The sequence below is a fragment of the Python bivittatus genome, unplaced genomic scaffold (genome assembly GCF_059951505.1).
Source record: "Python bivittatus isolate LINGU-HERP-01145 unplaced genomic scaffold, Pbiv_v1 ctg000960_np1212, whole genome shotgun sequence".
Classification (NCBI taxonomy): domain Eukaryota; kingdom Metazoa; phylum Chordata; class Lepidosauria; order Squamata; family Pythonidae; genus Python; species Python bivittatus.
Window position 1 is genome coordinate 12994480 of NW_028277124.1, and position 27557 is coordinate 13022036.

Here is a 27557-nt window from a genome sequence, read left to right on the forward strand (position 1 = left end):
CAGCTGCCGCGGGAGCGCAAACGGTGCGCGTTGGGGCAGGTGAGGCGGGCGGCATTCGGGGCTTGCAGGCACTGCTGCTTGGCGGAGCGGAGGGGCGGCCGCTGCAGGAGCCGGGCGGACTCCGGGCAAGGCGCCTGCCCCTTTCGGCCACCGCTGGCCGGGGGGAAGCGTTGGCGGGCTGCGTCCTCCTCCCCGGGGACTGGCTCGGTTTCGCGCTAGTCAGGAGGGGGGCCTCCGCGTGGCCTCCTTTCCTGCTTCCCCTTCCGGTCGGGTCTGCCCGCTTTGGTGTGCGCTGAGCAGCCCGAGGTCTGCCTGAGCGATCCGGAGGGAGGGGGCGTTGGGAAGAGCCGGCGGCAGCATTTCCAGCCGCTGCCCAAACGCCCCTCCCTTTAGGATGTTGGGGGAAGCGCTCTGCTGCCCCTGGTAGGATCGGGACCGCGTTTAGACCCAAACTTTGCTGCTTTTTCGGCCCACCCGCCCCGACTAAATACGAGCCAGTTCTGTTCAGTTTCACTGTACTGCATATCTTGGCAGAAATGGGGTCGTCTTGCCTGTTTTCTTGGGGATCCCTCATTCATGCAGTCACTTCCCCCTTTACAGCTTTCAGTGCCGAGATGCAGGGAAAACAGTGCATTCAATCCCTGTAATTAATACATGCCTGGAATAGAAAAGGGCCCCCCCAGTGAAGGAAGTCAAGTGGGGCGGGAGAGACCATCTAAGAGACAAGGCTGTGCATTGCTTTGGGTTTGGTTCCAAGAAGGTCCTTTAAAGCAGCAGCATCTTTTCCTGGGGTCATGTGGCCACCCTCGGAAAGCAGTTCTGTGGTCCTGGGAGGAGATGCCAACACCCACACCCTCTAAAACACCTCCTTGGAATTAAATCTGATGTGCTTTATAGCCTCTAAGTCCTTAGTAAAGGTATTTTCCTACCTGGGTGACCACAGATGTGGTCTTTGTTTTGAATGAAGGGAAGCTGACGAGGGGTGTGGACTGTCTGAGATGGTTTTCTGAAGGCTGCAACCTCCCTAGTTATGGGTTAATCTGGCTACTGGTAATTTAGCTGTCATGATGAACCATGGCTTATCAGAGAAATCAGCGACAGTGGGCTGAGAAGGCAAGACTTGGAAATAATGTTTTCCACATTTGAGTCACCTCAGGTCATAGTGTCTTCCAAGGGTTCACATTAAGGAATACACTGAACAAAGAAAACTTGCAAAAAATGAAACACCAAGTTCAGCTGGGCACGGCAGAAGCAAGAAACTAGTTGATTGAATATGACAACCATTCCTTGTTTTCTGCATTTTTCCTTCTCGTTGCAGCTATGAAAGAGGAAAAGTTATTTGGTATTAGGAAGGCCTTTGAGGAAGCTCAGAAACCTCACCAAAATCATGCAAAATTGGTGACATCTTTAAAGCATACATATAATGAGGTAAGTATTATTTGTTCTTTATCATTCCTTTTTACGGGACTTCCCACACTGGTTTGCAAAAGTCATCGTATAACCATTCTTTTACCTGTTAGACTTCAGATGTGAAAAGCAAGAAGGCTTTAAGAAAGCATGGAAAAACAGGGGGACAAAAATGGAAAAGAGGAGGAGAATGTAGAGATTGAAAACAAAGAGGTTAAGACCCTCTGGGACTTCCATTTAGCCCATAATAAGCCAGACTTAACTGTAGTTCCAAAGAAACAAATATGGATATTTGACATTGCAGTAGCTAGAGAGGTCCATCAATGAGAAAAAACTAGAAAAAAAATAGAGAAATATAAAAGCCTCCAAACTGAGATTGAGCAAATGTGGAAAAAGAAAGTGCCAGTAGTAGATGGTCTCCTTCTAAAGTTGTGTGAGTACTCTGTGGTCCTCCAGTACGTGTTGAACTAACTTCCAACGTTCCTCATAATGATCTATGTTCCCTGGGATTAGCAGAGTTGTGTTCAGCAGTGTTGGCAAGGCTGCACGTTCCCTGTTGATATTCGGTAACTCCTTGGCAGTACATGTAGGAGTGGCTGGTATAAAAGCCAGTTTAAGGAGAGATGGTGGTGAGAAAAGCATTTTGAATGGGAAGAGTCAGCAAGAATGTCTGCAAATGTCTTGACTGAATTCTTTGGAGTTTTACCTTTTGTTCAATGTATATTGTGCCTTTTCTCCAAGAGCTTATGGTGTAACTTTTACTTCTAGTTGCAGGATAAGAACAGCTTTCATGAAGAGTTTGTCCATTATCTTAAGTATGCCCTGGTAATCTACAAACGAGAACCTGCAGTAGAACAAGTGATAAATTTTGTGGCCAAGTTTCTGGCTTCATTTTATAATTCAGAGAAAGAGGATGCTGAAGAAGAAATGGAGGATCCCTTTCTGAATTATCTGATCACCTTTCTCCTCGAGGTACCGTAACTGTAAAGTAATAATAAATAATTGGTGCTACATAGATAAAACCTTTCATTAAAATATGTATCCGACCCCATCTGAAACTGCAGAAATAAGCTATTCATGGCCCAAGACATATTAGTCTAGTTCAACTTCATTGGTTTAGTCTATTGACCATATCAAGTATAAAGGAAATAAGATAAAATAAAATAAATGCCATTGTAATCATACAAGTAAGAATTAATAAAAATATAAATATAACTAAAACTATGATACAAGTTCATGTCAAGCCATCACCCCTGCAGTCAACCCCAATCTGATCTAAATAATCTGCTCTCTCTATAACTGCCTTTGATATATTTTATTTTATTAATTCTTACTTGTATGATTACAATGGCATTTATTTTATTTTATCTTATTTCCTTTATATTTGATATGGTCAATAGACTAAATCAATAAAGTTGAACTGAACAATGCAAAGAAGTTGATTCATTTCTCTCAGAGATAATGGTCTTTTCTTAAGCTAGAGTTTCTGAAATACATTTGTATAGGAGATTCATTTGTATAGGATGTTTGTGTGTGGTGCTTAAATCTGTGGCTTCCACAGATTCATGCCACAAATGAAAATTGCTGTCAGAAGTCACCGTGCGCAGTATTTCTGGGCTGGGCTGGATTTTCTGGGTTTCAGAAAGGGGGAAATGAATGAATATAGTGGTTCAGGATCTTTTGTCACTGTAAACAAAATAGTAAATTCTGTACTTCAGGTGATTTTGTGTGGGTCAGAGCTTTTATATAGATCCTTGATACCTATAACTTCATGTGTATAACCACAATAATGGTGAATGCTGAAGAATCTCTCTTTGTCTTTCTTTAAGTCCCACCATGCTAACAGCAACGCAGTTAGATTTCGGGTGTGCCAACTTATTAATAAACTTTTGGGAAGTCTGCCAGAGGACGCGCAGATCGGAGATGAACAGTTTGATCAGATTAACAGTGCAATGCAGCTCAGAGCAACAGATAAAGTACCAAATGTGAGAATCCAAGCCGTGTTGGCGTTGTCCAGGCTTCAGGATCCCAAGGATGACCAGTGTCCGGTTGTTAATGGTACATTCTTGGCTAATTCATGTGGTTTGTGCAACTTTTCTTATTTCTGCTGCTCTTCAAAAAATGAGCTGCACTATTTTAACTTTATTTGGTATTTAATATGGCAGGAACTCATGAAACTCATGTTTTTAATTTTTGGCTGTCAGGCTTCAGTGTTAACATATAGAACTTACACTGGAGAAATGTAAACAGAAGGAAGGGTAGAAACTGTCTGATGTCAAAAAGGCACTGTAATTTACTTTTCATGTAGTTATCTCTTTCGAGTGAAAACTAGCTTTGAAGATGGGAACCAGAACCAGCTTGGCAAGGTTTGGATTGCATGGTTTAGCAGCTGATATTATTAGTCATAGTTAACTCGGGAGATGAAGGCTTGGGAGCTTGGTGGACTGGCACTGTGAATTCATCATCTATAAGAACTAAGTGTTGCAATAGTGTCCTTAAATTTTCTTTTTTTCTTCTTTTCATGTTGAAAGAGATGCCCACTTGGGCAGGGTTTCTCAGCCTTGGCAACTTTACGATGTGTGGACTTCAACTCCCAGAATTCCCCAGCCAGCATATTGAAGTCCACACGTCTTAAAGTTGCCAAGGTTGAGAAGCCCTGCCCTAGAGCAAATTTATGTTAAAAAATATCCAACAGATTTTGTGGACAAGGTCTTAAGTTTTAAAAAAACTGAGGATAAAATGTATATTCAGTTCCTCTTACTTTTGGTATGACTTTCCTATGAAAGGTTTTTGGCTTGTAATGAAAGAGCTTAGCTAATAACAAATCAAGTTCCAACAGTAGTTCATAGTGAGCTTTTCCTGTGAGGTTCATCCAATTTTACACAACAGTCATGAGCAAAGTGCAAAGTGTTTATTCATAGCAATCCTGTAAAGTGTAGAGCACAGGGCTTTCCTCCCGAGATGCTTAGATAGCTCCTGGTGAGCTTCAGCTGGCTGGGTCTCTCAGCTCGTGAGCCTGAATATTTTGGAGAAATTCTGCATCTAAGCTTCTCTGCATTCTATTTTATTTATGTTGATATTCCGATCACTAACAAACTTGCTATAAAACTTTTTTCTTCCCAGTTTACAACAGTTTAATTGAGACTGACTCCAGCTCAGAAGTAAGGCGTGCTGTCTTGTCCTGCATTGGTCCATCAGTTAAAACTCTGTCCAAAATTATTGGTCGTACCATGGATGTAAAGGATACAGTCAGGAAATTAGCATACCAGGTAAATGAATATCTGGTAATGTCACTTGCTATTCATTCTCCGTGTTAAAATTACACAGTCTGTTGGAGAATTTAGCTGGTAGAGGCACATGTCTTCATGGATGGATTACACTCTAAAAGAAAATATTTTAAATTTGACAGATATGTTGTTTTTATCTGTCAGTATCTGTGGAAATACAGTGGGGCAAAAAAGTATTTAGTCAGCCACCAATTGTGCAAGTTCTCCCACTTAAAAAGATGAGAGAGGCCTGTAATTTTCATCATAGGTATACCTCAACTATGAGAGACAAAATGAGAAAAAAAAAATCCAGAAAATCACATTGTCTGATTTTGAAAGAATTTATTTGCAAATCATGGTGGAAAATAAGTATTTGGTCACCTACAAACAAGCAAGATGTCTGGCTCTCACAGACCTGTAACTACTTCTTTAAGAGGCTCCTCTGTCCTCCACTCGTTACCTGTAGTAATGGCACCTGTTTGACCTTGTTATCAGTATAAAAAACACCTGTCCACAACCTCAAACAGTCACACTCCAAACTCTACTATGGTCAAGACCAAAGAGCTGTCGAAGGACACAAGAAACAAAATTGTAGACCTGCACCAGGCTGGGAAGACTGAATCTGCAATAGGCAAGCAGCTTGGTGTGAAGAAATCAACTGTGGGAGCAATAATTAGAAAATGGAAGACATATAAGACCACTGATAATCTCCCTCGATCTGGGGCTCCATGCAAGATCTCACCCCGTGGGGTCAAAATGATCACAAGAACGGTGAGCAAAAATCCCAGAACCACACGGGGGGACCTAGTGAATGACCTGCAGAGAGCTGGGACCAAAGTAACAAAGGCTACCAGCGTACCACACTACGCTGCCAGGGACTCAAATCCTGGAGTGCCAGATGTGTCCCCCTGCTTAAGCCAGTACATGTCTGGGCCTGTCTGAAGTTTGCTAGAGAGCATTTGGATGATCCAGAAGAGGATTGGGAGAATGTCATATGGTCAGATGAAACCAAAGTAGAATGTTTTGGTCTAAATTCAACTCGTTGTGTTTGGAGGAGAGAGAATGCTGAGTTGCATCCAAAGAACACCATACCTACTGTGAAGCATGGGGGTGGAAACATCATGCTTTGGGGCTGTTTTTCTGCAAAGGGACCAGGACGACTGATCCGTGTAAAGGAAAGAATGAATGGGGCCATGTATCGTGAGATTTTGAGTGAACACCTCCTTCCATCAGCAAGGGCATTGAAGATGAAATGTGGCTGGGTCTTTCAGCATGACAATGATCCCAAACACACCGCCCGGGCAACGAAGGAGTGGCTTCGTAAGAAGCATTTCAAGGTCCTGGAGTGGCCTAGCCAGTCTCCAGATCTCAACCCCATGGAAAACCTTTGGAGGGAATTGAAAGTCCGTGTTGCCCAGTGACAGCCCCAAAACATCACTGCTCTAGAGGAGATCTGCATGGAGGAATGGGCCAAAATACCAGCAACAGTGTGTGAAAACCTTGTGAAGACTTACAGAAAACGTTTGACCTCTGTCATTGCCAACAAAGGATATATAACAAAGTATTGAGATGAACTTTTGATATTGACCAAATACTTATTTTCCACCATGATTTGCAAATAAATTCTTTAAAAATCAGACAATGTGATTTTCTGGATTTTTTCCCCCATTTTGTCTCTCATAGTTGAGGTATACCTATGATGAAAATTACAGGCCTCTCTCATCTTTTTAAGTGGGAGAACTTGCACAGTTGGTGGCTGACTAAATACTTTTTTGCCCCACTGTAGCTGATCAGGCCAGCTGCAGTGAAGTGCTGAAAATCTTTGGTTCTGCTTGGAGATCTTTCTTTGAAATGGCCCCAAAATAGATGGGCAGGCGACACCATTTTTGTACTGTTTCTATGGATGTGAATGCATTAGTATTATCTTTGGCTAGTAAGTTAATTTCAAATTGTTGAGAATTTAGAGGAGAAGTTGAATATTGGCTATGTCAGATACTATGTTTCATCCATTATGGTTTTGTTTGGCATTCTGGGTTCTAGGTTCATCAAAAACAGAAATATTAGAGTGTCCTTTTTTATTGTTTAATATGATTGTCAACTGCCAGACAGTTATTGTAGGAACTAACAAAACATCTGCATCAAAATATCTATTCAAAGGAACAGTCCCATCAGCCAAGTAGGCTGAAATTGGGACTGCTCACAAATCTTCATCCCTGGACTTGGATTTATGCACTGGTTAAAAAGATTCTCGGTGGACAGAAAGTGAGTGTCCCCTTTTGAAATTCTTAAGGGTTTACTTTTAGGGCACCATAAGATTTCATGATTTCCTTTTTTTTAATGGCAGGATACGATCAAGCAGATATCGTCTTAAGTTGCATCTAGTAGTTTTCAGCCACTGTACTGGGATGTCAGATTCTTTTTCTGAAGGAACTTAAACCTCTTATTCTGCAGCTCACTGCTGATTATTGCAGAATGTCTAATTCTGTAGTTGTGTTAGCTTTGCGATTTGTTGCTTTACAGTTTCAGAGGCGCATTGCAAATTGTGTTGATTGCCCTTCCATGTATTTTGCTTTATATGCTATTAATACATGTTATTCAAATGCTAAACTACGTGAAAACATTTTTTAAAGGTGCTGGCAGAAAAAGTTCATGTCAAAGCTTTGACAATAGCCCAGAGAGTAAAACTTTTGCAGCAAGGACTTAATGACAGATCAGGTAAAGTGTTTTTATTTTAATTTAAATGTTTTAAAACAGTTTCTTTTTCTTTTTTCCGGTACTAATGACATACCTGATGTGCATCTAGGTAGTGGTGGGAGGCAGAGTGGAATCGAACTTAGAGTAAGTGCCGCTGAAACCAATGGGATGTTCTTAGGATTAATAATAATCAAATCAAGTAATTTTATTACAGCCAGAAGGCCAGAAAAGGATTAATAGAAGTTCCTGATGATAAATTATATACAGCTGTCATATTGATGACAGGGTAATCTCTTCTGTGAGAATCTTAATTCCCACCTAGGCTTAATTTTACTCTCTCATCTGAGAAGGTGAAGAAAGAATGTAGATCAGTGTTTCTCAACCTTGGCAACTTTAAGCTATGTGGACTTCAACTCCCAGAATTCCACAGTCAGCACAGTGGCTGGGGAATTCTGGGAGTTGAAGTCTACACAGCTTAAAGTTGCCAAGGTTGAGAAACACCAGTGTAGGTGAATGTAGGAGCCTTTAAGGCAGGAGAAACGTGAACTTAGCCTTGGGCAACAGGAAAGCATAAGAGTCAACATAACCCCACCTTGATTCTGTTGGGTATAAGGAGGCAAAGAGAAACATCCTCAGGCTTTAAAGATTCTGTTATTTGCCCTGCAACAATAAAGTAGAATTCCTTATAGTATCTGTTTCCTGACTGGCAGGCAGTTACCCAGATAGATTTACCAGCTATTTGCCAAGGTGGAAACTTTGCTTGGGCCAAGGGCAGCCTTGGTCTTTGAGAAGCAAGACTGGGAGATACATTCCTCCTCCCCAGAGTGTGATTCCATGACAAGCATCCATCTGTCGGCCATCCGCCTCCTGCTCTTTGACCCCACCATGCTGGTGCAGAAAAGGCCACAAAGGAAGAGAAGGCAGATGGGCAGGATGGGAAGAAGGTGAGGTGGGTGGCGGTGGGGTGGCATGGACTGGGCAGGAGGTGAGCTGAAAGGGACCAGGAGAGATTGAAAGGAGGTTCAGAAGAGCCCATTTCACATTGGGGGGGGGGGATTTGCATTTGAAAGCCAGACCCTTGGTGAAATTTTGCTGTAGTTGACTCCAAATGTCTTGCACTTGGCTATTAAATGTTATATTACGTATTTCATTTGATCAGGCGGCCTTTAATGATAGATAGCATAGGTAGGATTCTGGACCCTGCATTACAAAGTACTTGAACAGAATATTTTAGGGAGGGATGGGTGCGTGGGTGGGTGGGTAGGTAGATTACACACACACACACACACGTATACATGCATATATATTTACATGTACAGTCTGTCTGTCTATCTGATTTGGAATTCCTCTCTCTCTCTCTTTAATAGAATGTGTGAAGGAAGTGGTACGGAAACAGCTTCTACAAGCTTGGTTACATCTGACTGAAGGAAACGTCTTAGAACTGCTTCATCACCTGGATGTGGAGAGTTGCCCAGAAGTGGGCGGTCCAGCCCTTGATGCCATGTTCTCGCTGTCTCCACTCCATAACCTGATTAAAAACTTTTCAGAACTTGATGACAGGTAAGTGTAATACAACTCTGTCTGTTTTCACCTGGGACAGAGAAATCCGCATTCTCTAGCAGGAACTTAAGCTAAAGAGTTCTCTGCATCTAAAATTTAATTTCATGATAATTCAGTTGGGTTTGGTGGCTGTTTGTTTTTAATGCACACATCGTTTCCTGCTCATGTTCTTCCTGGAACTTGTGCAGCTGCTGCGTTTTGAGTCTTTCTGTGCTGATTCTTGTCTTTTAAAAATTGTAAACAAAATTCTCCCAGAACATTACCAAAATGCTATAAGGCCTTCTCCTTGTAGTGGCATGTTCAGACAACATTCTAACAAACATAAGTTAAGGTTTAAGCATGTTGTATGAATCAACCAATTGTGGCATGGTTATTAAAAAAAAAAAAAGTTAAGCTCATGACACCTGTATATCAAGGACTGGGGAAATTGGAGAACATTCTTCTAAATTTATACACTGTGTCATCTTTTACTCTTATTTTTTCTATTTTATTGATTGTTAGTGCAATTCTTGTACTGGGAAGGCATTCATTCATTCATTCATTTAGAAATCAAGTTTATGGGCCAACATCTCACACAATTTTTAGTTGTTTCATTTTAAACATCCTGTGGATGTTTTAACTTTTTTGCTATGTAATCATATCATATATATGTATATTACATATATATGTTACATATATATATATTACATGTATATTACATATACATATATATATGAATACACACATACACACAGATATATATAATATACACATATATATTAATTATATAAACCATCAAAGTTTGCTAGATTATGGTGGGATATAAAAACAAACACAATAAATAAAATAGGCAAATATTAAAGAACAGAAACTTACTTTCTTCAGTTTTTCATCAACAGTATACTCACATGACATTTTTTAAAGGTAAAAAGCAAAGCATACAGTGGTATGTTTCAGTGACTCATTTTCATGCAGAGTGTTTGGTTTTCATAGGAATATTAGCTTGCAGTGATTGCTTTCTGAAATTTCCCTGGTTTGTAAGTAACACAAGAAAAGGGTTTGTTTTTATGATGGAAACTTGATGGGTGCCCATGTTCTTCTTTTGAAGGAAAACCATTCCAATAGAAAAATTGACTGCAGAGGGTGCCTTATATTGGAAAACTCTTTGCGAGCACTTGAAGTCCAAAGAAGAAGAATTCTTAGAACGTGTCTTGCCGGAGCCTGCTATTTATGCAGATTATCTGTTGAGGTAAATTAATGCAATTAATTTAAAAAAATTACAGTATTGGTTCAATACACCCTCTGCTTTATCTCTTGCAGTTATCATTCTTATTAGTGTTGATTTTAAGGTTCTCTGATATCATTTCGGAATCAACAGTTAAACTGGTTTTTAGAAGATCCGTTAGTAATGAATGGGCAGGGGGGATACTGCAGAATAATGAAGGGGGTTAAAGCAGATTGGATGAGTTGCATAGTCAGGTTCACAGTACCATGCTGGGTAGAGGAGAAGCTCTTTCAGATGTCTCGTGATTTTGGACAGTTTATCTAGAATTTTCTAAATGTCCAGCCATTGACAAAGGTCAGGAGAAGATCAGCCTGGCATTGCTGTCTGTAGGCGGTGTGTTCAGTTGTAATTTGTAAGGGCTTGGAATTACTACAGCAGCCTGGGGTTGGCAGGGAGATAAGGCTGAGAATAATCTTTTGACAGAATAATCATTTTCTTATCCTTAAGCTACTTTCAAAGCATTCAGTTTTGCACCGAGGAAGAGGAAGATCTGGCCTGCATTGAACAATTGATGACCAAGGAATTTATAGGTCAGCAGCTGATTCTAATGATTGGCTGCATGGATGTCACTGAAGAAGGAGGAAGGTGAGGCTCAGTGTGTGGGGGGGAAAGTGATTTGTTTTTTGCTGTACTGTCACTCTTTCATGCAATTAGTTGTGAGGGGTAAGGTTTTATTTATTTATTTATTTATTTTGCAAGATACATTTTATATTTAAAATGCTTATATAAAGGATCAGGTTCACTTGGAGGGTTGTTATCTGATGATATCCCTTTGAGCAAACCAAATTAACATATTAATGTTGATTCAAATGTCTTCCCCTCATAGTTTTATTGAGCCAAAGGGGAATAGTCCTTCATACAGTCACGTGATGTAAATATTTTAGAGTAGAAAAGAACTTAGTGGTTGTGTTACTTTCAAGAATGGAGCAGAATCAGTGGGAAAGAGCAGGAATGAATCTGGCTTGTGAGATATCCATAGCTGGTCTGAAGACAGAGTCTCACTCCACCAGAGGATGAGGAGAGATCCCGGATTCCCTGCCTCATCCATAATGGAGCGCCTGTCTCCGTGCATGAAGAGTTGTTGCTTTCTTCACGTAAGGAGAAAGTGCTTTAGGTCATCACAATGCAAGCCGCGTCCCTGACTTCCCTACTTGTGTTCATTGTCAGGACGCAAGTATGAAAGGGTGGGGTTCATGTGATGGCATCACAGCTCATACATTGTCATTTTTTTCATTGGGTTTGTTATTATTGAAGCCCATTCCCTGTCCTTGGGAGGGGAAACAGGCAGAATCCAGCCTTGTTCAGTTCAGTTCCTCCCCTCAGAGAATCATCAGATGATGAGGGAAGGGATCACCCAGAGAAAAAGGGTTCAAAAATATAAATGGGGTATTGGATAAGAGATCATCAAGAGAAGCAGCTGAGATTTAAGACTGTCCAGTTGAACACCTAGGCTGGGCTTTTGTAGCCCAGCTACAGAACATGTTTTAGACACTTTCTCTCTTCACCCTAAAATGTTTCCCCTTTCCCAGAATTACAGGGAGTGGGAGGTGGGGCAGGGAGTGGAGGTAGAGATCACTCTGTAGCCAAATGAGTTTTCTTTGATTCAGTCTGAGCTTGCCTCTTACATCTTAAAGGGAGAAAAGTTTTCTTGGGTGCAGCTCTTGTTTTGCTACATTCCTAGCAGAGAAGAAACTCCGATCTCCAATTTGGGATGTGAAGGTGTGTTGATTGGGAGGGGAGACAGTGATGCCCATATATCAAAAATACAGGCACCATCCCCACCCCCAAATAATGAATCCTTAGACTTTAAGCTCAAATAATGTGAGTATTGTTGTTTCATAAATGTTTTTCATTTTTCTTGATGAAGGAAGAGAATGCTGAGTGTCCTACAAGAAATCCTTATGATTCCAACCATGTCAGCGTCCCTTGTACCCTATCTTATGGAAAAGTTGCTCTGTCTTCTCAAGGATGATGACAGAAGAATCCAGATGGTATGTCCTTCCAATTGCAACTTCAAAAGTTTCACTTTAAGAAAGTTATGAAACGCTTTATGGAGGCATTCCGAGCAATTGCGTTAGCCAAATGTGACTGTTTTGAATCCACTTCTCCTTTGTAAACAACTTGCATTTTTTCAGATATTAAAAAGAAACAGTTGAATAGAGTTGTCCTTGATATTAATATATTTGGGAAGGTTCATTTAGTTATATTTAATAAAGCACTTTTCAAGAGCTTGGCCAGTGTGCAACTGTCAACTTGATCTTTCTACAACTTTGGCAAACATCTTCACCACAACGTATTTGGTCGTCCCCCCAACAGATGAGAGACACAACTGCTGCCTTTCCAACACCGTGGGAAGATGTTTGGATTATTTGATAGCTGAAAGGGGCTTCGAGACCCATTTCCAGGCAGTCAGAAACCAGCAGGCTGATATTCCTGATTTGGAAGTCAAGCCGGATGGACTTGACCACCCTGCTTGTTCTTCCTCATTGGAAAGTCAGAATGGGAGAGGATTTGGGGGCACTGCCATCTAAAGAGGTCCAGCAAGGCCTTAGGATGCTCAACATAACTTTTATTAAAGCAGGCTCCTTGCAAGTAACAGGGATGCTGTTTTCCCCAAAGCACCAGTGATGAGATGGCTTCACCTGAAGTTTTGTGGCTGCGTAAAGTTTGGGGGAGATTTTTTTTTTAAAAAAAATTCTGATGTGAGTGTCTCCAAAAGGAGCTCCAGAAATGTGTGGTGTTGTTGGTGATTTAGCTTTACAACAAGGATAGAATGGGTTTGCCAGACTTGTTTCAATTTCAGGTTGATGCTTTTTGCATTCTCAGGTTGCTGAAATAATTTCAGAGGTACGGGAAGCCATTGTGACGGAAGACAAGCAGCGAGATGCGAGTGAGATAAGAAAACAAGAGCTTAAGGTATGGAGAGATTCTGCCCCTTCTTTTAGCAGTTCATTTTTTTTTTAAAAAATGAAATGACTGTAACTGGATTATTGTCTTAATCAGTTTTTCCTGCAGCTCCTAAAGAGTCTGAATGCTATCATTTCCCAAGAATGCAGAGAATTAAATTAATAGGAACAGGGAGGAGGTGAATTTTCAGTTTCTTGGTTTATGACGTTTTTATAAATCTTGATATAGATAGCAATTGATTTTGTTTTCCTTTGGTGTACGCAAGTTCAAGTAGGAAACAGAAGGAAAAAAAAGCAGAATGATGGACAGGTATGCCCAAGAGACCTCCTTGGTTGGGAGCACCTTCTAGCTTGTTTGGTTGGTCCCCCAGCTGTCCTTCCTTGGGCAAGAAGAGCCTTGGCTACTGTTGTGCACACCCTGGTAACCTCACGCTTGGGCCAATGCGACCAATCCCTCGCTGAGCTACCCTTGCACTTGGTCTGAAAAGGGCAGCCAGTCCAGAACATGGGGGCCAGGTTGCAGGGTGGGTCACCTGGCTGTGGATGTGGTCCCCTCCATTGAAGTAATACATGGCTGCCCATTAACTGAGCCAAATCCAAGGTTGGAGGGGCTTTTGCATAGGGACCCTTATATTGAATAAGATGTCACTATCTGTCTTTCAGTAAGGGGGACGCGGTGGCGCAGCGGCTTAATGACGCTGAAAGTTGCTGGCCAGAAATGGTCGACGCTTCAGCGGTTCGGGTCCAGCCTTCGCGTTAGCAGGGTGAGCTCCTGTTTCCTCCCCAGTTCCTGTAAACCCAACAGTTTGAAAACTCACATGAGTAGATAAATGGGAACTCTCACTCCGGTGGGAGGAAAAATGCTGGCAGCGCCTTGCAAAAAAGGAGTCGGGAGCAGTTGCCGGTAAGTGTGAAAAACCACGCTCGCCCGAAAAGGGTGCGAAGCAATGGAAACCCCGCCTCCTGCGCTCGCCAGCTGGGCTCTGCTCTAGGAAGGAGGCTCTGGCAAACCACTTCTGAAACAATTGCCTTGAAAACTGCAAGGACTCGTCCAAGCAGTCACTGCAGAGTTGGTAACAACTGAGCGCAGATTAAAAAAAAAAAAACCTGTCTTTCATGGTTTTAGAAATGGTGTGCTCAACTGTTGTGTTCTTGTCCCCTGAAGTGATTACTCTCAGTGCCTTTTTTGTATTACATGAGGACCTGTCTCTTTACCCAGGTCTTTGCTCAGAGACTGTATGATGAATAGTTTTCATGTCTGCTTTAGTTTCTTTTTTCTCCCTTTTTATATTCTTTTAAAACACCTTTATTATATGTTTTATTATGTTTTACTTTATTTTTATTGTGTACTTTATATCACAAACTATTTCAAGATGCTGTTTTCATTGAGAGAAGCATAAAGATAGATGAAACAATTATACCAGTCATGGTATTTTTAATGTTTGTGTTGCATAGGCTTCGCACCAGTGGAGGTTACTGATTCCAAATTCTGATGAGGTGGCAGAACTTATCCTACTTGGTTGATCTCAGAAACGGACAAGGGTCTTGCCCTTTTAATATGGGAATGGGAGACCAGAAAATCCCAGGGTTATGGACGAGATTGGGGAGACAAGATTGAGTAGACTGAGGAGACAAAAAATATCTTTTGCAAACAGGCAATGATGAAATCCCTTGCTGCTGTCAAAGCTCAACCTGAGGTGCTTGCTTTTTTTTAGAGACCCATAATATAATACCCAATATCACTGTGCCATAATATCTGTTTTCTTTCAAGCTGGCGGAAATAAAAGTGAAACTCATGGAAGCAAAGGATGCTCTGGAGAAGTGTGTGGCTGTGCAAGACTTCAGCCATGCCTCTGTGTTGAAGGAGAGGATCATAGAGCTGGAAGGTGTAAAAAGCAGCCTGTTGAAAGAGGCGGAGGAATCTGAAACCAAGGAGATATGCGTGGAAAAGGTTTTATGTTTTACACCTGCTCTGTTCTTTTCAGTGATTTTATATTTACATGTGAGGAACTGTGTATGTGATTTGTTTGAAATGGCTTTTTACAACAGGAAGAGAAACTTGAAGATCTTGCTATGACCTCATCCAGAGGTGCTAGTGTTCCCTGTTAAAAAAAAGAAAATGATCCACAATATCTACCTACCTACCAACCATTGTTCAGGCCTTCTACACATGGGTTGTTTCTCATGTAGAAGGGCTAGAAAAAAATCCAACTGCTGCGTCATTGCAGGATAAAACTAGGCATGAAATATGGGAACTAGAGTGATTGTTGCTAGAGGGAGAGGTTGGTGTTTTGGAACAATGTGCAACCAGAAAAGGTCTCAAGATGGCCCACTGATTGAAGAGAGCATCTTTCTTCAGCTGGATTCTCTGATAAATGAAGGGTCAATTTTTGCTTGATTTCATGTAGACTGAATGTTGCTCACTGCTTTGTTCTCGGTTACTGGAAAGCAGCTTGGGTGTTTTTGGGGGCAGAAATCCTGAACTAAGCTATGATGTTTTTGTTTTAAAAGAGTGATCCAGAAACACTTCTGAAGTGCTTGATGATGTGCAATGAACTTCTGAAGAAGATCTCGCTTTCCAAAGGATTAGGACCCACATTGGATGGAATAATTGAATCCCTGGTATGTGGCATTATAAGGTTGATACGTATCACAATATAGAAGATGTATACTGAGTAGGAGTGTGTGTGTGGTCCCAAATATTATTTTCTATTTTGGGTAGCTATCCTTGTTTCTGCATTCTGTTTCTGAACTTATATCCATGCAAGGCAGCTAAAAATGGCTTCGTGTGAACTGAAGAGGATTTGTAGACACCTCACTCAGCTTTTCTACTTCAGTCCTCCAATGGATTGCTAGGCACCCATTTACTGAGGACAGAATCAGTTTTAGTTATATGGCAGTTCCTGGCAACTTGACTTGGAATCTCCCATCCTTGTTTCTACCGAAGGAGGAGATCAGATTTTATATCTGTTACAAATTTACTATTTTTACATTTATGAAGTTAGAACTTGTTCTTTTCTTATAGGCCATCCAAGCAGATCTGAACAAGTCATCCATCTACTCAACTACCTGCTTGAGCCTTTGTTAAAATCAGTTCAAACTTTCTTGTTTGCAGGAGCATCCTTGGGGGATGTCAAAGAAGTCAAGATGGCAGTTGGCCCTTCATCCTGACTTTTTAAACACCCCCTGTGGAAACCCTTGTTTGTTTGGCTACCAAGATGAGCTTCTTATCTCAGCAAGCAGCTATGAATTTCTCTGCTGATAAATATGTCTTACTATGTTTGTTCTTTGTTCTTCTAGATAATTCCAGGAATTACTAATATCCATCCCGCTGTACGAAACATGGCGGTGCTGTGCTTGGGTTGCTGTGGCCTGCAGAGCAAGGAGTTTGCGAGTCAGCACCTCACCTTGCTGTTGCAAGTAAATAGGTTTCATCTCTCATGAAATGTCTAATAGACTTTGGGAACCCAGAGGAGGTAGCAAGACAGTTAAGGGAGGAAATTGGGCTGTTGCAGAAGATATTCTTGAGTCCAGAGGAGTGGGGAAATGTGAGAAAGAGACCCAGAGTAACTCCACTTCACCTTCAGTAGGTATAAATTGTGCAGGATAATTGATTTGGTAGGCTTTCAAGTTTAATGTCAGATCCTGCAAGGCTGGCCAACTCAGAAAACATGAAGCACTTAAATTTCTGAAAGATTTTTATTGCTAGTAGAGTATAATGTAACAGAACCTTGAAAACCTATCAGAGTAATTCTCCAGATCAACTTATACCTACCATAATTAAGGGGGAGTTACTCCAAGTGTCTTTTTTATGCTTCCTCCCTCCTTGGGCTGAGATGTCTCTGTTGCAGGTAGATGGGAGCCACTACCTTGGCCCACTGGAATTTGGGAGAAGGACCAGTGGTGCTTTCTACCATGCTAAGGGGGAGCTGCAGAGAAATAGCCAGCTTGGAGAAAACGTTTGCCTGTTATAATTGTCCAGAAGTTCTGTGTAATAGTCATGCTGGGAACTACAACTGGGGAGTGGAACTTCTGACTTTGACCCTTCTAAGTGAAAAAAGGAAGCAAACCTAGATCTCTTGGTCCAAGAAAAATTTCGACACCAAAATGCTCTCATTCCATATTGCTGCAAATAGCTGTGGTCTTCATTTCCTATCTTCTCACGTTGCCTGAATGTTTCACATTCTGTTTAAAATAATTCCAGTTCAGCAATACTCATAATTTTCAATTGTAATATCGGTATCTATACAAGGCCTGGTATTCTGAATGTTGGACTTGAAAATGGGCATCTCTTCCCATTGTCCTATATCTATGTTCTTCTGGAGGGTATAGATGTAATGGTATGTGAGAAAGACCTTGAGAAATGGGGCAAAGAGATGCTGCCTAGGGAACAGTCAGATAAGAGGGGGCATAGCCTGCAGCTGCATAATGGATGGAGAAAGACACTCAGGAGGGACCCTCCCTAACTTCTCAGGCTGTGAAGGAGATGGCGGGAGATTTGTGCTTTCAGACTTGTGAGATTCTGTTAATGTAGCCTTACAATAAAGTAGAATGAGCTCATGTGGTCATGCTTCTTGTCTGGTCTACCTGGGAGGACTGACAGTAGGATAGGGCAGAGTAGTTTCCCAGGGTTGTTTGAGGCCTCAGAGACATTAGCAGAAGAGGATGGGTGGGAAGCCACTGAAAAAGATGAGGGTGGTGGCGGTTAAGGATTATGGTAAGACTCTCCAATTTCTACCCTGAAAAACCCCTCCATTTGTTGGCAGTATGACCAAATGTTGACAGCCTAATTCTGGGCCATTATGGAGGGGTATGGGTGGATATCAGGGGAGAGATGGAAGCTCCTTGCATTCTGGAAGTCTCCTGCTTCACTTTCTTCCCTTGTTTTTTACATTTCACTGGACATTGGCTATTTTGTTTCTGTCTTTAAGTGATGCAGTCTTGACTGCATGTCTGAAGGAACAGATAGGTTTTGATAAGGCCATTCATCAAGTTCAGATTTATAGCCCAGTTTGGAACTGCTTTAAAGAGACCAAGAACAGGCGAGGGTCAAAATGGGTTTCTTTATGGCTCAACCAATGAATTCTAGTTTAAATTATATGGATTCATAGGTCCTGTTTGTCTTCTAATCCTATCCAGATATTGCAAATTGATGAAATGAAGGTAAAATTGAGTGCTTTGAAGGCAGTCTTTGACCAACTACTGATATTTGGAATAGAACCATTCAAAGACAGAAAAGGGAAAGATGTTCAAACTGAAAATGAAGAAAATGAAAATAAAAGTGAGATAGCTAAGGAGACAGAAGAAGAAACAGCTACTACTCACAACCTTCTTCAACTTCTTTCTGGGTTTCTAGATAGTGAGGTAAGACTGAAACCAGCAAATATGGATGTAAATTTTAACTTCATGTTTGGAAGAACATAATGAGAAGGTTTGGACATAATATTTCCCTGACAGGTACTAGTAATATGTCACAAAAGAAATACATGAAAAGGCAAAAAAAGATAACGTAATGTCAGTTAGACCTCACCCATCCAAAGAAAGACATGTTTGAAATAGTTAGGAGAAAGATTTTTTTTTTCTTTAGATTTACAGCTGCTTCTTTTTGAAGCTAAGGATACTATGATAATTTTTGTTTTTAATCCCTTTTCTTGTAAAGTAATCATTGCAGATGAGCAAAGCCAAGAGTTTTTTTGGAAGGAAAGGTACCATGTCTATGTTTGGAACACACTTTCAGAGATGAAAAGGAGCAGTGTAACAAATACTGTAATCCAATGAGATAGTGTCCATCTATTTTAAACTTGAACTATAGGATAAATGTGATAGGGAGTCATAATTCCCAGGATAATGCTGATTTTTTTAATTGGATAGCATCTTGATAGGATGTTCACCTATTAAGTTTTGAGTGGAGATTTGAAATTAATAGATTTATACTTAGTATAACCAAGTGTGGATCCATCTCAGAGCATTTTATTGTAGCTTTTGTGGAATTTTCACATGTATGCTTTTATGATTTATATCCTGTCTTTTGACCCAGAGAGCACTCAAATGGTTTAACAATAACAGATAAAATATGAACAGTTAAAATGTTGTGGTAAAAATTAAAACTGCTAAGAAAGCTAACTCAAGTTGAAAAGGTCTGACTGAAGAGAGAAAATCTCAATTACTTTCCTAAAAGTGGAAAGCAAGAGGAGTTTCCAGAATTGGACAATATAAGTTCATATTAAAAAGTTCCAACCACTCGGTCTTTTTCATTCTACTCATCTTGCAGAGAGAGCCAGTTTGGTGTAATAGTTAAGGCATCAGGCTACTGGGAGACCATGAGTTCTAGTTTCTCCTTAGGCACAAAGCCAGCTGGATGACCTTGGGCCAGTCCCTCTCTCTCAGCCCTAGGAAGGAGGTAAGGGCAAGCCACTTCCAAAACCTTGCCAAGAAAGTTGCCGGAACTAGTCCACGTAATCTTCAGGATCAAATCAAAGGCATGCATGAATGAATGAATGAATGAATGAATGAATGAATGAATGAATGAGTGAATTGCAGAGTGAAACTCAGTAGGGTGGATGTGGACGCTCCAGTTTCCTCTAGAATAAATGCTGGAATACGCTTATATAAATCTCTTTTCCAGTTTTCAGAACTCAGAACTGCAGCTGCCGAGGGCCTGGCGAAGCTCATATTTTCTGGCCGGCTAATCAGCACTAAACTTCTTTCTCGGTTGGTTTTGTTGTGGTATAATCCGGTGACGGAAGAGGATACACGTCTCCGACATGCCTTGGGAGTCTTTTTCCCTTTATTTGCATATTCAAAAAGGTATAGTTCTTTACATATGTATGTAAAGTATGTATGTAGGGGTGTGTGTGTGTATTTCACTTTTTCTATATTCTAAATAGCTCAAAGTGAACTTAATTGAAAAAAAGAAAAATATTGTGACGTTTTCTTATTTGAATAATAACAGCTGCTTAACAATGTGACTTGCTATCTGTCTCCTTAAAAATAACCTTTGTTGAATTATTTCCTGGTGTATGGACATAAGATTTCAGTCTTATCTTCCAGAAACCTTTAGAGGTTGTGGCACATGAGTAGCTTACTGGGGTTAGTTTGTATTATTAGATATCTGTTTATTTGGTAAATGACCATAAACTATAGAAAAGGGGAGAAAAACCCACAGTGAGATTTACATTAATTACAAGATGTAAACAACTTACAAGATCCCAAAAATCAACATAATATATAAGTCAAACTTGGCTAGGAGTGAAAGGTTATGACATGTATTGGATTGGGGGAAGGAACAAAGCAGTCAAGAGCTGGGAAGGAGAAACGAATACAAAAGAAGCTGGGCTCTTGGTCGGGCAAAGATCTTCTTTGGCTGTTACTCGAATATGTTGTTGCTGTTTGCTGCCATTTGCATCTGATGTCATTTTCACAGGAGACCTTATTCTTTCCTGTGGGGTTCGGATTGATTCCTCTTGTTGTGTTAGTTTGAGAATTGAGGTAGTTGGGTGCATTTGATTTTGTGTTGTGTTGCATTAAGGCCTCACCTTCTACATTTTAAAAATCCAGAACTAATCAGGAGTACTTTGAAGAAGCTTTTCTTCCAACGTTGCAAATATTATTTAATGCTCCAGCATCATCACCATTGTCAGAAGTTGATGTAGCTAATGTTGCTGAACTTCTGGTGGATCTGACAAGGCCCAGCGGATTGAGTCAACGTCCTCAGAATTACCAGGTAGAGTGAATTGTATGTGAGAAGGCTGTTTTGTTTGGAAGCCCACCAAATCTGGGATAAGGCCACCTGCTCCTTGCAGTAATGCTTTTGATGAAATTTTTAGTTAGACAATTTTTAGTTAGACATTGTAATGACTGTTTCAGGGTTTGACTGTTCACGATAATTTAGCACTGAAAATATGCAATGAAATTTTGATGGATCCAAGCGCGCCAGATGTCCGGATCTACGCAAAAGCTCTGTGTTCCTTAGAACTCAGTAAGGACTTCACAAAAGACCTCATGGATTTACTTGAGGATATCCTTGAGGTAAGCCATAGCCTAATTATACATGCATATATGTATATGTATATTTATATTTATGAGATGATTGTTTTTCCTTAAAGTAATTTCAGTATTCAGATCTTGGAAGGATTTGTTTCAGAGGAACAATTTTTAAATGTTAGCCAGATAGAAAGCTGGAACCCACAGTCACTGGGTTCCCTGCAAAATTTTGGAGACATGTCTTTAAGTATCAGAGAATGTGAGAAGAAATTATATTTGCCCTCTGAAATTTAACATCTCCATTCTCCAAAAACCTGAGTTTGCAAAAGAGTGTCCTTCCTTGGCAACCAATTCTGAGGAAAAAAGCATCAAGAAGATAAGAAAACCCACTTAAGCTTGAAATCAGGAGTTTTCAAACATTGTGGTGCCACGAGCCTGTAAAATAATAAATGAATTTGCTTGAAGCCCACTCCACTCAATGAATAAAATTTATCAATATGCTGGATGCCACACTGGAAGTCACCAGCCAAAGCACCCTAGGAAATTTAAAATGATCTCTCCTCCCAGCAAAAATGTTGATGGTGAAAGAAAAAAAATGTGCAGCCTCCGCCTTCCACATCTTGTTAGCCTAAGTTGCCAGCTCCAGCTTCCCAAAAACTCTGCGTGTCACACTTAGAGAATCCACAGCCCACCCTCCAGAAAAAGTTGGAAGTCCTCTCTGCCCTCAGGAGCTTGAGTAGCTTAAGTGACAAAATGGAGAGTTTCACAAGCAGCTGAGCTGGAAGGAAGTCAGCTTCACGGTTCATCAGGGATGCCTACACAAGAGCAGTTGAGGAAGCAGCAAACTGTTAACAGGAGTGGGCAGAAGGGTGCCCAGGTACAAAAATGTAGAATACTTTAATCAAGGCCAAGCTGGAAGGCACAGAAACAATACTAGCACCCGCAGGAATAAGAAGAATGCAAATATAAAGTCAAATAATATATCAATAAGAGTAAGTATTGATAATTAGATGGGAATGATGGGTCAAAAACCTAGTGCAGATGTATTTACTCATTTTCTATAGGATGCATCCACAATCTTTATGCAGACTTAGGCAGACATCTTCCTTTATCCTCCCCCCTCCCAGTCCCCCTCCCGTGGTTCTAAACGTTGGGGGGAATAGGGGAAAACACTCCAATGTCAGCCCTTTTTCTTTTTAGCCTGGTTCTTAAGAACTTGCTGTCTTGCAGCAGGGTCCACTTTGACTTTTTTGACACCCCCCCCCATCCTTATGGGCACCTGTGCTGTCTTGTTAGACTTTTGTGTTGTTATCCTCCTCCTCCATTTGGGGAATTCGTCGGGATGAGCGGAGGAGAAATTACTATAGGAGAGAAAATCGGAGTTCCAACCGCTTTGTTGAGAATGCTTCTTGTGCTCAGGTTTGCCCCGTGCCAGTCCTTTGGGTGCCATCGGAATGTGCCCATCAAAGTAACATGGGTACAGCAGCTTGGGAGCTGTCCTTGGACTTAACAGAGTTGCCAAGCCTGCCAACCTTTTCTGAGTGATGTTGAGAAGGAGACAGAAACCACAGGTGCTGGAGTCTTGGCACCATCTGTATGGGCCGAAAGGGTGGCTGCTGGCCAAGAGCTGAAGAAGGACGAAGTCTTGCAGCCCTCCCCACCCCTGGCAGTTGGTACTCTCAGTTTGAGAAGGCCAAAAGCCAGAGAATCACATGAAAAGCCTGGAAACCTTCAACGGGGAATTACATACTTGTTTCTTAACAGCCTTCTACTGTAGTTCATTGATTCCAAGAATTAGTTTTGAGTGACTTCTGTAGTTTTCAAATATTTATAAAACGAGCACATTAATTATTTGCTGTTACGTACTATTTCCCTCCAGTAGTAATGTATGGCTGTGATCCAGTAGTAATGTATGGCTGTGAGAGCTGGACCATAAAGAAGGCAGAGCGCCGAAGAATTGATGCCTTTGAACTGTGGTGCTGGAGAAGACTCTTGAGAGTCCCCTGGACTGCTAGGAGGTCAAACCAGTCAATCTTAAAGGAAATCAACCCTGATTGCGCATTGGAAGGATCGATAATGAAGCTCAAGCTCAGATACTTTGGTCACCTAATGCGAAGAGAGATCTCTTTGGAGAAGACCCTGATGCTGGGAAAGATTGAAGGCAAAAGGAGAAGAGGACGGCAGAGGATGAGATGGTTCGATAGCATCACTGAAGCAATGAGCATGAAACTGAGCAAACTCAGGGAGGCAGCGAAGGACAGGAAAGCCTGGCGCAATATGGTTCATGGGGTCACGAAGAGTCGGACACGACTTAACGACTGAACAACAACTATTCCTAGCGACACATTATTTAGGTTTCTATTTCTTGATGAACTTCATAACCCCAACGTTGATTTCCAGCACCAACGCATGTCTAGGATCAGACAAAGGTATGCTGCATACACTTTTAAAACTTCATCTAAGCTCATCTTTACTCCTCTATTATTACAGAAAGTGAAAGATAAAATATGTTTAAAAATGGTTGAAAAAGTGAAGAACAACTTAAGCAAGGGAGACCGTGTCGGTGGACATGTTTCTAAAGAAAGGGACCTCGTGGAAGTAACAGAAAACAATTCTGGCTGCAACAAACCATCCAGTTCCACTTACCAGAACGAGGAAGGTAATGCAGAGAACACATCGTACTACATTTTTTGAATTCTTTAGGGAAGAGTCTAGATAGTTCGCACAATATCTTTTTTTTTTTTTGTACTTTCTCCTTTTATATGGTTGTATTATTATAAAACCCAAGTAGCACATTATATTGTTGCACTGTTTGGGTACAGTGGTATTTCTACAGTGTTGATTGGAGATTATTAACACTGATGTTTAGATAACTTAAAACTTGAAAGATAAAGAAAAAAAAAGTTTCTGTCCATATTAGCTATGATTCCTAAAATGTTGATAAGCATAACGTTGCTTAAATTTTGCATCTAAAGCTGAACATGCCATTCATGAACAATGGCAAAATACATTAAATTATTTGTTACATGAAAAAGGTTTCTGTCTTAAGCTCTGCTGTATTTTTACTTGTTTACACATACTAAAAAAGAGAAAAAAAGAAAAATAATAACAGTTAAAAAAAGCTACAAATCAAATACCTTTTTAGGTTCACACAATATCAAACAGCTAAGGCATGTGTTTGGTTTGTATATCCAGGACCTTTTGGGCTTTTTAAAACTTTGTGTGACCCAGAACAGTGTTTGATCTAAATTGAACTGAACTTTTAAAAAAGAGAGGAAAGTGCTGATTCAGCATCCATTTCACTTTTGCTTTATATTTATTTCCTTACTGTGTTTTTTGTTGCTTGTTATGTTGAGTTACTAATCCATTAGAGATGGTATTAGCTTTAAAATCTCTAACATAGGTTTACATTATGACTTTTCTTTTTTGGGGGATGGAGTAGGTAAGAGATTCTTGTGTTATGTTTGTACTACAGTGATGGAGGAATTGCTCAATTTTTGCCTAATGTCCTTAAAGTGTGAAATGCATGGATGAGTTTCATGTTGGCATTAGTATGTTGGCCTTAATGTTGGGACTGGACAATGTGCAAGTCCTGGTCCAGGTGTGTTTCCCCTCTCTCTCCTTTTTACTGGTTCTTTGAGGCCCCTCCATTGCTGGACACAGCACTGTTAAGCCCTTTTGAAGTGTTGGGGGGACATTTTCACTCAAGAAATGATACAGGATCATTGAGTCATATGTTGCTGGGGGAATAGGTTGTATAAGTGGAGCTGGAACAGATTCATTTGTTCGTATATTTGTATCCCCCTCCACCAATCACCCTGGGTGAACACACAGTGATGAGCTCAGAGTGGGGATGTTCTGAAGTTGCTGACTAGGAATGTGGCTGCTATTCCATTAATTAAAAAAAGAACTTGTGCAGACTGCAAATGTTACATTTCTCTTGAGCTTTAGAAGAGGTACTCTGAATAGCTTCAAATGACTAACTTAGCCTTCAGTGGGACCCTTGCCTGCAGAAGCTAGTGGAAGGGGTACCAGAGAACTTCCTTGTGTTTGCATTCCCAAAATTAGGAACTGTGTTCCTCAGTATAATTTGCGTGAGAGGTTCTGATTTGAGTAACAACGTAGGCATCAACGTTGTCTTTGATGGTGTGTTGTCCTAAATAGGTAATAAAGAAATCACTCCTACTGAAGAGACAGAGAACACACCTCTAAAGCCAAGATCTACAAGAAGCAGAGCAGCAAAAGGTAACGATTCTCTGAAGCAAATATATCTTTTGTTTGTGAAGCTTTATCATGAGTTCTTGCTTGGCTAAAGTATGTGAGTGCATGCCCTTGTATGTGCGTGCATGCATGATCTGAACTGAAAACATGGAAACTCACTTGGGGCCACTTTGACTTCACTGAAGTGGCTTGTGTTGTACTGGCTCTCTTTTCAAGTGCAGTGGCCTGCGTTTTATTGTAAGGAGGGCTCTTGACTCAGAGTTTCTACTTTGTTCCAGGAAGAAACAACAGCTGGAAGATGTGAGGAACTGCTAGAAAGAACGGATAAATTGTGTTTTCTCAAAAGCAATTAAGTTAGGGAGCTAGTTGGCTCCCTTTGTTGCTTCCACTTTCTTTGAAAAAAATTGAGGTTCAAGGGGTGAAGTCTTTAGAGGGAAAGATGTGGAGGAGACAAATTTTTGGCCCATTTTTATGGGATTTTATTCAACACAAACTACTTAATGCACCTATTTTTCATCTTTATTTTTAAAAATAAAAAAAATGTCACCAAAATTCATTGACAAACCTTGGGAGATTTGTTAGGCACAGGTTGCTCACTTCTACACTAAATTCATGAAAGTAATTGAATTGGCCTATGCCAAGTTTTAGTGGAAATACAGTAATGTAGTGAAACAAGAAGTTCAGGATGTAAATGGAGGAGGTCCAGCAATGCATATGATATTGCTAATAACTGCTAGGACAGATTGCTAGGACAATTTCATTTCTGTAGTAGGGACCCCAGGATTAGAAAGGAAAGAAAGTCCACTTAAAAAGCTGTAGATTATTTCATTGCATGCTGTATTGCACTGCAAAAGTGCAAATTAACCTAGAACGTTACATTCAGAAACCTCCATACTTTGATCGAGGCAGAGAAATGATTTTGTGTGTGTTCTGCATTAAGAATTCTGGCCCATGAAATGGGATTTATAGCCTACCCTTCTTTACATATGGCATATGGAGAAAAAATGGGCTTCTTGCAGAAAACCTTTTCTCTTATTTTGTCTGTTTTTCCTTCATGTTGTCCAATACCTCATTCCGTTCTTGTAATGTTCATTTTCTGGGCACGGGCATACCCATACCCACATACCTACCTTTCTATGACACCCTTAGTTATCTTAACGGTCAGATACATCTCCAGGAACAGCCTACAAATACTCAAAATATGGGGATAAGTATGATTATTTTTAGATCTAAATTCAGATGGGATCAACCCCTTATTGGACGAGAGACATCTGTGTACATCTGCTAACTCTGGACATTTAGGAGATTCACTGGGGGAAGAGGAAGCTGTAATGTTAGGGTATATCTGAAAGGATTGAGCTAAACATCCTTGCAACATCATTGAGTCAGGTGGAACGCCCAAGAACTCTTCGAGGGAATAGCAAGAAGTTCTACAATTTCAGGGCAGCTTTGCTCATGTAATCTTTCCATAGAACACCTCTAGGGAAATTATAGGTTCATGGTTTTAAACATTGAGATATGTGTGTTGTGTGTCCCTTTTAGGTCTGAGAAAAGGAGGGGTGCAGACTGAGCACAGAAGAGGAAGTTCTAGAAATGCAGTGTCTGAAAGTGGAAGGTAATTTCCTTATCTTAGTTCCTGCTGTTACAATTAGACACATGCTTTTAATTTTCTTCTTTGAGATTAAAAAATGACATTTGGCTATTCAGTACCACAGTCTTCAGTGCTAAACTGGCTGATCATTTGCCCATAAGTATACATACAGTACATATATCTGTATATTTGAATGACAGCAAATTGAGTTGGGTTAATTTACTGAATATTAGGTAGCATCAAATAGGGCTGATTATTTGGATATTGTTTCTTCCCCAGTGCCACCTGGATGCATTTCTAAATTTGATTACCTATTGATGGCCTGCTCCTTTGGCTGCAATTACCCATGGAAAAAAAGATTGTGCAGGGGGGAAGCAGGGCAGGGGACAGCATGGGGCTTTAGTTTATCTGTGGTGAAGGAGGCTTGTAGAAGAGACTCACTGGCAGCGGGACCACTCTGTGGACCTGCTGTCTCATTTCATCCCTCTGAGAGTGACATGGGTACCTTGCAGGCTGGCGTCCAAAGCAGCTGAAGGAGTGGGGGCAGGAGTGGGAATTGAGGAAGAGGAGGTGGTGGTGGTGGCACCTTATCATGGAGGGAAAGTAGAAGCAAGTGCTCTGTTGAAAATTGAGAAGAATAGTGGGAAGGCCTGGAGAAGGGTACT

General features: G+C 40.8%; 1 protein-coding gene across 2 annotated transcripts in view; it reads left to right on the forward strand.

The window, feature by feature from the left end:
- The window catches only part of NCAPG (non-SMC condensin I complex subunit G), a 28446-nt gene continuing 889 nt past the window's right edge, over positions 1-27557 (forward strand). Inside the window, exons 1-21 of one of the 2 annotated variants that reach the window (XM_088131571.1) lie at positions 1-39; positions 1319-1428; positions 2176-2379; positions 3237-3465; positions 4531-4676; positions 7304-7388; positions 8735-8927; positions 10015-10155; positions 10639-10776; positions 12059-12182; positions 13018-13107; positions 14869-15048; positions 15609-15719; positions 16398-16517; positions 18237-18461; positions 19723-19904; positions 20655-20820; positions 20964-21125; positions 23571-23739; positions 25245-25325; positions 26844-26916. In XM_088131571.1, the coding sequence (XP_087987697.1) occupies positions 1321-1428; positions 2176-2379; positions 3237-3465; positions 4531-4676; positions 7304-7388; positions 8735-8927; positions 10015-10155; positions 10639-10776; positions 12059-12182; positions 13018-13107; positions 14869-15048; positions 15609-15719; positions 16398-16517; positions 18237-18461; positions 19723-19904; positions 20655-20820; positions 20964-21125; positions 23571-23739; positions 25245-25325; positions 26844-26916 (2927 nt within the window). In that variant the 5' untranslated portion in view covers positions 1-39; positions 1319-1320. The remainder of the gene's footprint in view (positions 40-1318; positions 1429-2175; positions 2380-3236; positions 3466-4530; positions 4677-7303; positions 7389-8734; positions 8928-10014; positions 10156-10638; positions 10777-12058; positions 12183-13017; positions 13108-14868; positions 15049-15608; positions 15720-16397; positions 16518-18236; positions 18462-19722; positions 19905-20654; positions 20821-20963; positions 21126-23570; positions 23740-25244; positions 25326-26843; positions 26917-27557) is intronic. The other variant, XM_088131570.1, reaches the window with a different exon arrangement.